A 9,240-nucleotide genomic window follows, 5' to 3' on the forward strand; every position below is an offset into this window, starting at 1 on the left:
ACTTGCTAAAACGTATGTGCACGAGGTCACGGCACGGATAGGTCGACGCAATCGACCGTGCAAAGTGCAAGTGTACCTTCCGGTTTCACGGGCTCTTATCGAAGATTTTTCATCTTCCTTATCCTTTTCTGCGCTCGTTCCTGATAGAATCGTGCCGTTTGGAAAGTTCAGGAATCAGGACAGTGACAACTCATTATATTTGCGTACACAAAAGCTCAGGTGTAGGTATGTCTGTCGTGTTAAAATGATGACAGTAGATTTTTCGTGGAAAAGTCTCGGTGGCCATTGTATCTCCAGAAATATTTGTGGGTGTATGTATACGTTAAGGATGAATGCATGGAGTTAAACATTTCGTGGCTGGGCCTGCTGAGCCTGTTACTTCTCTTTCTCTGATGTAGCTAAGTAGTCACTTCACAGAGATTTGATATTGGGGGTGAGCAGCTAGCAATCTAGCAACCTAAGGTATTCTGCCTGACTGCTTGTTTGGGTCTGAGATCTTTTGGACTACAAATGTCTGTTCTGTAGGCTTTGTCTCTTCCAAAGTGCATGTGATTGAAATCAGCAACATCTCTAAAGTTCTACATTTCCTAAATTGTGAACATCTGTGAAACCAACCAGGAATTACGGTTGTTGCTCGGCTTAGCTTTTTATTTCAAAGTGACCACCCCTGGAAGCCCTACTTTATGTCTTGCAATATCTTACGTTGGTATCTATAAAAATAAATCAGAAATATAACATGATTTCTTACACAACAATTTGTAATGAAGGAGACACTTCCTTGAGAGGCTGACACGAGCCATTCCATCAAATGCAAGCACCTTTGTAAACAAATCTATGGATTTTTACTGCCAGGTCAAACTGGGAGTTCAGGTCACCAAAATTTGTGTACCAAACATGATTCTAATCTAAAAGTTTGAACCCCAAAAGGTGTACAACTTAGCCCATTTAGACCAGTAACATCTGACATGTATAATAACACAGACGGTAAACTTTCATCTAACATACAGTATGACCACTGTTGAGGCCCCAGAAAGACACCAGGCCTTGCCTTGTCAGCAAGAACCCTGGACTATAGCCACTAATTTCTTTTCTCTCTACATTATATTCTTCTATATAAACTCCTATAGACAATGCCCATGTGGAGTATGCATTTGCATTCGGAATTTCAGATGCCAGGCTGCGGTTTGTCCTTCAGCTCAGCAGCTGGTACAAGAACCACTAGCTGGTTTTGTGAGTCACGCTCGGCGGTTCCAATACCACCTGCCGCTGATGATGATAGCATGCCCTCCTTCAGTCTCTGCAGCCTATACTCAAGCCCGCACACGTTCTCCATCACATCCAAGAGAGGTTGGTCGTCCAAGGGCCGCTTCACGTCCTCGGGAGAAGTGACTCTCACCTCAGTATAGACGTCGCGATTTCCTAGCATCACATCCAGGAACGGATCGTCATCAAAGGCCACAGGATCCACCCCAGAAACAACTCTGTCATCAGTGTTGATGGTGGGGTATGCCAGGATTGCATCGAAGAAAGGATCAATGGAGGGGCCAGTGTTCTCCGTGCTGATGTGGCAACCTGCTAGATGACTAGGGTGTGTGTTCGAGCAAGGCTTCATTGTAGGTGATGTACTCTCCTGCAAATATGTGAAGACTACAGTCAACTAAACGAATCTAATAACAGTAGTTTATTCAAGCTTGAGTTCAATGTTTATTCACATTGGATCTGTAAATTACCAAAGATAAACGCAATCAAAGTTTTGTCTTTGTACCTTGACTTCACCAGTCGGATGCAAGGAAGCTCCTTTATTGTGTAGCCTCCTCCTCGCTGTGCTACTAGTTGACTCTGGCTTTCCCTTCTCGAGAAATACTGGTAGTTGTGTAGGTACATTGATGATTTCAGTCAAAGGAAGGTGTGAATTATCCACTGAATCAACCTTGACTGAACTTCCAGCTTTTTCAACACTCCTTCTCGAGCCTTTGCTGCGACCATCAATGTAACTACTTCCTTCAGCCTGCAGACAACACTAGTGTTACGAAAACTGTGTGTTGAATGTATGACCATAAGATATATTCAAAGACAAAATTGGAACAGGTGTCGTTTATTTTTCAGAAGTTTGTGAAGAAGGAAAAAGGTACTTCAAAGATAGCACAGTTTATGCATCTCATGACTGTATTTACTTCAGTAGTAAAATGGATCGAAAGAAATGATTTGTCATTCGTGCACTTACAAAAACCATAGGTTCAGGTATGGAATGAACGTCCTTACTATCACAGTTAAAATAAGACCACTTACAACCCTAAACTAAGTTCACTTTTCAAGCCTGAACTCAATAACACTTTGACTTTGCATCCTTGAACTGAGACAGTCCATTTTTCAACATCAGGAGATTTCACAAGTGGTACCGGGTGACGTGGGTGCCACATCATATATGTCAAACACGTCACTGGCATGAACAGATAAAACATTGCTAAAATAAACAATCTAGAAAAAAGTATACCATCTACTAGATTAAAAGTTTTGACAAAATATATTGGAAATGGAAGAAAATATTATAGAAGAGAAAATGGAATTTGATGACATGCCAGCTGCGTGGCATTGAGGTGCACCAAGTCAGTCCAAATCACCTGTGAACCCACTTGAGGGTAAAAAGTGGACTGTTTTAATAGTTCAAGGTAGCATTACAAACGGTTTGACAGTTCAAGGTGGAAAATGAACATTTGCCATAGTTCAGGATTGAAAAGTGGACTTCTTTTCTGGGAGAGAGTATTTAGCACTGAAATGTTTGCATGGAGCAGATAGAAGAAAAAAAGGGAGAAATATCCATAACTGTATCGAACACTGGAGACCAAGTGAGAATGGAAACACATGCTAAAGAATCAACGAAAACACCAAGAATGAATAATCATGAGATAGAAATGCATGCCTTGCGATCTCTGAGAGCAGCGCACCTTGTATTTTTGAACCACTTGTCAATCTGTAAATGGATCAGACATAGGTTAGTGACTCAGTTTTCAAAAGCTGCTGATACTTCTCTACTTTCAAATATGGCATGTCCATGATAATTTATAAGAAACGAAAGAGCAATCAACTATACTATGACCTTAATGTTATGAGTAGCAGTTATAAAATAAATATATTTTAAAGAAGTGTACTGTATGCCCCAGTCAGTGCACAAGGGTGATTAACTAGCAGAATGAAACTCAGGTCCATAATCATGTGTACGCAATCTGTACTCAGTAATATACAGCTGTACAGTAATATACAGCTGTTAGATTCATTCAGTGGAACACAACAAACCTTTTCAAAAGAAATACCCAATTCTGCAGAGAGATTTTCTTTCACATCTCGGGCTGGAAGCTCATTTTCAGCAAAAGCTTTACGCAGCACCTAGTTTAGCAAAATGAAGAGAATATGAGAATGCGGTAAGGAAGATTGAACCTGATGTAAACAACACATTTTCACAGTTGCAGGCACAATAAGCTCAATATGAAATCTCATTATAATCATCAGGTGGAGTGCAGGTTACGTGAACATGTGTCCATGTTTTAAAAAATTATGATTCTTTTTGCGGACGTACTTCATCCTATAACATCTGAATCTGTAAGACTTCAACAAAAAATATGGGCCATCTATGGCCTGCACGCAAAATAAAATAAAAACAAGACTTGTAAACTTTAAACTACAATATTATTAACTTGACTCTTATTTTTGTTGGTATAGACTGCTTGGTCATATTTTGAATGAAAAATTCACAGTTTCATGTTAAAGCTTACTACATCCACAAAAAAAATTCATAATTTTAGGGTGCATCTAAGAAATGTCATGAGATGGAAATGTAATCGCAAAGAAAACTTCTCAGAATTCCTATTGTAGCAGTCTAGGTAAATGGTGGTGTTAATTAGCTAAAGAAAATATAATCAGTATATCTATATTTTTGTTGAGAATACCGGTAAAAAAACCTCAACATGTGGACTACTCTCAGAAAATAGAAACAACACCCACTTGTATGCACTCCAATCAAGACACCATCAGCCATCATAAAGGTGAGCCTTCTGCCTCCACACCACACTCCTGCAACCCTCAAGCCAACCACTTGAAAGACGAGCCTGCACTCTCTCCCGTCCCTCCACAGCGAGGGCAACAGATGGGAACTTGGGCACGGGCATGTGGGCAATTAGATGGTGTTGCTATCTGTGTGTCCAAGGGTCATGAGAGCGGGGTGTGGACGAAGAAGGTTTGTCTATGCGAAGTCGGATGGTGCCCTTATTGGAATATTGTGGGTGTTGTTTTCTGTTTTTTCTCTTTTTGGGAGTACCGCAGCATGTATGGGTTATTTTTGCCTTTTTGCCCAAAAATTGAGGTATTTGTATCAAATTACCATTTTTCCCAAAAAAAAAGTAATACTAGTGATAACATGTTAGCTAACATCACCGCCTACCTCAACTGCCTCAGGAGGAATTCGGAAAAGTTTTCTCTTCTGCGGTTGGACTTTCTCATTTGATTTGAGATCAGAGAAACCCTCGGCAGAGTTGATTCTAACACCAGATGAATCCACTCTTCTTTTCTTTCTCCTATTAATACCCCAGTCTTCATCTTCACTCTGTTTTTCATTCTCAGTCAGCTTTCCAAACATTTCCTGTGAAGGGTGAAAGGCAGTCAAAGTTCCAACCTGTTGATCCAACTTAGTTCTGTCAAATAACTTACTAAAGGAGAAACAATACACAACACATGGCTAAATCAAATGCACTTCCTTAAATTGTAGTACCGAAAAATATATGTTTTGTTCAGCGAAATACACCTCATTAAGTCTTTTATAGTCAACCTCTCTCTTTGGCCTTTGGTAGGTAAGCATGTCCACACAATCATCCCCAGAATCAATTCCTAAGTTTGAAGTGGTGTGGTAGAATCCTTCAGCGTCAGTGAAATCTGCTGATATAAAGCCTGGAATATCATCGTTTGGAGAATAGAGTGGACTTCCCGAACAATTAGAGTCATCCGATATACTTCCTTCACCACTATCTAGGCTGCTGCTCATGGTGTCATTTTCTTCAGGATCGTAGTCCTCATCACCTGAATACTCAGATAACCAATCCTCTCCCGGTCCATCTTCAGAGTCTATATTTTCAGTTGCTTCCTTAAAAATATCCTATAGAAAGCAAGTTGTCAAGATTGACTGAATAGGATAACATCCTTGAAATAAAAACTACAAAAGAAGTGGGTGCAAAAAATGAAAAGAACTTACTTTAGAGGGGCACGTCACTGTAAGGCTTGTTCCTAAATGTGCATTGACAGCTTCTAAAATTTCCATCTTACACAAGCAGAATTTACAAAGCCATCCACGACCACCAGTAGAATGAACTGAGAGATAGCACAATACAAAGACAGGTACATTGTAAGCCAACAACTGCATCAGTCCAATGGGTACAACGCCAAAAGAAAGGAATGAATTAATAAAAATCTGAACGCTCAAATAACAAGAAAACTATTTCTTAAATTTAGGCACTGACGACCTGAGCTAACATATGTTAGAGAGCAAGTAACTAAGAGACAATATTTTAAAAGAAAAACCACAATTCAATCTGACAACTTGTTTAATAAAGGATAGTCGTCCATAAGAGATGTGTAAGATACACATTGTCTGTCTGGTTAAGATTATTTGGTATTGGAAAACACAGTTACATAATTTACATCAGTACAGAACTACAGATATCTTTTGATTCCATTTGCTACTATAGTTTGCTCAAGTAACACGGAAACATAACCAAAAGCAGAAGTGTTTCAGGTGATCAAGATGAAATTTCTAAGCTTTACACCACCCAAGGACGAGTGTATGCATGTAACAAAAACATGTGCAGCCTAATAGTTCGAAACAAAAACGAGAAAGAATACCAACTTTTCTCTAAAGGAGGTTCCGAACATTTCTGGTGATACGCCATTTTGCAAGCCCCTTCACAGAAGATAAATTTATTGTCGGGAACTGATTCTTGAGACTTGCATTTTGAACATATGGTCTAGCAAAAAGAATATTGATTCCATCAGTTGCATAATAGTATGGAAGTAGGGAGTATGATATTGACTTGGTGATATACATACATTATCCGGATTGACAGAGTGATCTGGGGGCATCACAGAATCATCCATGTTCCCACTAGAACTATACAAATCAAGTTGATGGATGATATCACGGATAGCAATTTTGCATTTAATGATCTGTTTAGTAGCACGCTGTAGCTCCTTCTCTGGCTTTAATTTCTCTCGGCTGTTTGGAAAATTAACCTTCAGTTAATATAACTATAACTCTTATTTTACTTTAAGAAACTTGAAAGCAAACAGGCAAAAAGAGGAAGGAGACATGTGCAACAGGAAGTGGAAGTGCAAAACATAAATTAGAGAGCAATTATATGACCTCTTTGCATGATTCTATCATGACATTTGAAATGCAAATCAGACTTAACTTACACCACTCAGTGACAAAAGCTAATCTGGCACACTTTTTTATCTAAAAATAAATGGACGTCAAGTCATGAACTAATCATGTCCAATGGGTAGTTCCCGCAAATAAGCATATCAACATTATTTTTAAATAATGAAAATCTGAATTGTTCAGTCATCAATAGCCACTACCAATGAACTTAGGAAGTATTGTGATCCTCCTATAAGAAACAAGCTGTAAGTGGTAAAACTATATCAGTTTTGATATGTTTTCAAGGCACAAAATATTTACAAATCCCATATATAAATTCATGCGCATAGTTGTTCTAAACACTGGAGTAACCTCAAACCGTAACATGCTTTACATTTTTTCATGCTGGACTCCATAAAATAATTACAAATACTTTTTCTTTTTTATTTATGGCATGTAGTAATTTTAGATGGATTTAAGATTTTCCTTTACCAGCAGTTATCGATAGTGAGAGAGAGAATAGTGCACACCTTTTCCCGTTCCAGCCATCTCCAGAGTATGCATCTAGTAAATTCTGCTCCGCTTTTATTTTGATCAGCAAATACCTTGCTCTTCTTTCCAAGCGAGTTGCCTCGTCACAATCAGTATTGTGCCTTCTCCGTTTTCGTTTCCTTTTCCTAACTGGTCCTGTTGCAGTTTTTCCAGTAACGGTATTTGAAGCCCGCCGCTGGCTCAGAGGACTACGATAATATTTGTCCTTTATATATTTTGCCAGATTAGTATTCCTGGCAGTTCTTACTGTTCTCTTGGGAGGAGAACAATGATCTTGTTTATAACTGCTGGAGGTATTGCGGCGACTTGGTCTTTTTGGTGAAGAAACCAACTCAGAAGAGGACTGTCTTTTCCGCTGTGATGATCTTGGAGGGATGGAGCGCACCGACTTCTTTTCTGAATTATTCATTGTCAGAACTGGAGAGCATTACATCCGACTGAGACCTATTACCATAAATAATATGTTTTAACTGGAAAGCTGAATGGAAAATCATGATGAGTATGTTACGGAAATATTTAACATATAGACAGAAATACAGCGCAACGGCTGCATGGACCACCACGTCATCACTTTTTTCATCATGATGTCATGGTGGCACCAGCAGCACCAGATCAGACTGCTCCGCCTGGCGTCGCACATTGGGACGATACACTGAACGTGTTCTCCACATAATTCCTTCCCGTAACATATTTGGTAGCAACACCTAACAAGAAGAAAATGCTCTGGCTATAGTGTGTTATTAATAAATAGACATTTGGACCTTTCATGCTGTATCCAACATTCTCAGTTACTTAGTCATACATCTATTACAAAGGCATCTATATACTACACTTGGTGCAAGCTAGATATCGAAAATTGGAAACATACAGCCGTTGGCATCAAAACGCCAAGGCACGAAACCGCCATACATGCACCCAGCCCAGCGCAACACAAGAAGCCAGACATGCCAAGCCAAGACTAAGGGCGTGTCTGGTTTTGAGCCAATGTTCCAACAAATTGGCACGCCCGTGTCCGTCAACTGCTGCATGGTTGACTACCAAAATTTTTGGCTGTACGTATTTTTTTTTGTTTTTGTTTTGCCAACAGTTGGCAATCCGTGGGCGGAGGAATCACTCGCCATAATATTGGCGTCGCAAGAATTTGGTGAGGCTCACGTTGGCGTGAACCAAACGTCCCTAAAAATGTGTTTGGTTGTATCAGGCTTGGCGAGGTTGTGGGCGACCATCCGACAACGGTGTTGCGGGGCAAGCTAGAGGAAGAAACTGCATTTTGGTGGCGCCTTAGCTTCCCAACTGATCCTACGGAAGGAGAACGGCGTCCTGGTGGATACCATCCTCACACAGGGGGGTCGATGGGGGGACATTCAGATCTCAGACCCAACCAGGGCATCCACATTCCAGGACAAGCGCTACAGGAAGATCTCATTTTTAGAAGTCGGAACAGTCAATTCACTAGTACAAAGTTCCCGAAATGGAACTTGCTGCAGGTCTATGAAATCTATGGATTCATGGAGGGTCCGATTAGTGTTCCACCCTGTACCCAAGTCACGCGAGCCTCCCCCACCCAGAAATTACTCAATCTTTGCCCGCTCAGGCGCAGCTCGCCGTCTTTCCCGGCGCCGGCGCCGCCACAAGCGCGCTCCTGTTCGAGGCCTTCAAGCGGAGATTAGGGTCGGCCAGCGTCTACACTAGGTTCCAGAACCCGCCGGTTTTACTCAGAGCAAGGATAAGACGCGTAGAAATGGGAGGACGCCGGGGCTAGGTTACCCGGGAACCGAAGCCCCGGTGGATCTCCGCTCCAAGAAAGCCCAGCAGCAGAGGAGGGGAGGAGGGAGGAGGAGAAGGAGAAGGGGGGGCACCTCTGTGGAGATAATTCCTTCGGCTGGGCGGAGGCCGGCGGTTGCGCTTCGGTGGGAGGCGGCAGCCGGCGAGGCGAGGGAGGCCGGAATCTGGGGAGGTGAATCTGAGAGAGATGGTGAGGAGGAAGGAGAGAAAGGTTTATGGGAAGAAGAACACGGGCGAGGTGTAAACGGGGATTAGACTGGAATTTAGATGACAGCGGCGATTAAATGGGGAATTTAGTAGAGCGCGATTCCAGATGCAAAGTGCGTACGGGGGTTCGTGAGGCACGTCTCCACATGGATGGTAGAATTGACAAAATACAAAATAGTAAATGGAATTGTACACACCACCAAATGTACACACACGCTAGAATTGGCGAATTGGTGTGTGTAAATCTGAGTTCAAGATTGCTGATTTGGTAGGTGAAGATGGAGAAAGTATTCGGT

General features: G+C 41.3%; 1 protein-coding gene across 2 annotated transcripts; it reads right to left on the minus strand.

The window, feature by feature from the left end:
• Positions 1-799: 799 nt before the first annotated feature.
• Positions 800-8,918, minus strand: LOC124691298 (pathogenesis-related homeodomain protein-like). Of its 2 annotated transcripts, none has more exons than XM_047224572.1 (11): positions 8,812-8,918; positions 6,931-7,396; positions 6,091-6,256; positions 5,891-6,008; positions 5,240-5,355; positions 4,796-5,143; positions 4,436-4,633; positions 3,295-3,384; positions 2,921-2,971; positions 1,766-2,008; positions 800-1,630 (listed from the first exon to the last, which is right to left on the minus strand). In XM_047224572.1, the coding sequence occupies exons 2-11, from the start codon at positions 7,359-7,361 to the stop codon at positions 1,166-1,168; spliced, it is 2,226 nt and encodes a 741-aa protein (XP_047080528.1). In that variant the 5' UTR covers positions 7,362-7,396; positions 8,812-8,918; the 3' UTR covers positions 800-1,165. The 2 variants fall into 2 exon arrangements, with proteins under 2 accessions (XP_047080528.1, XP_047080527.1); XM_047224571.1 differs by having other exon boundaries at positions 4,436-4,666.
• Between the last annotated feature and the right edge of the window lie 322 nt (positions 8,919-9,240).

This window comes from Lolium rigidum, chromosome 2, assembly GCF_022539505.1.
Source record: "Lolium rigidum isolate FL_2022 chromosome 2, APGP_CSIRO_Lrig_0.1, whole genome shotgun sequence".
Lineage (NCBI taxonomy): Eukaryota > Viridiplantae > Streptophyta > Magnoliopsida > Poales > Poaceae > Lolium > Lolium rigidum.

Bases quoted from the DNA above. Each gene is read 5' to 3' on its own strand.
- LOC124691298 (XM_047224571.1), bottom strand. From the start codon at position 7,361: ATGAATAATTCAGAAAAGAAGTCGGTGCGCTCCATCCCTCCAAGATCA. The intron at 5,144-5,239 runs GTAAGTTCTTTT...TGCTTTCTATAG, and splicing joins CAGTGACGTGCCCCTCTAAA to GATATTTTTAAGGAAGCAAC. The intron at 1,631-1,765 runs GTACAAAGACAA...ACATATTTGCAG, and splicing joins ATCCGACTGGTGAAGTCAAG to GAGAGTACATCACCTACAAT.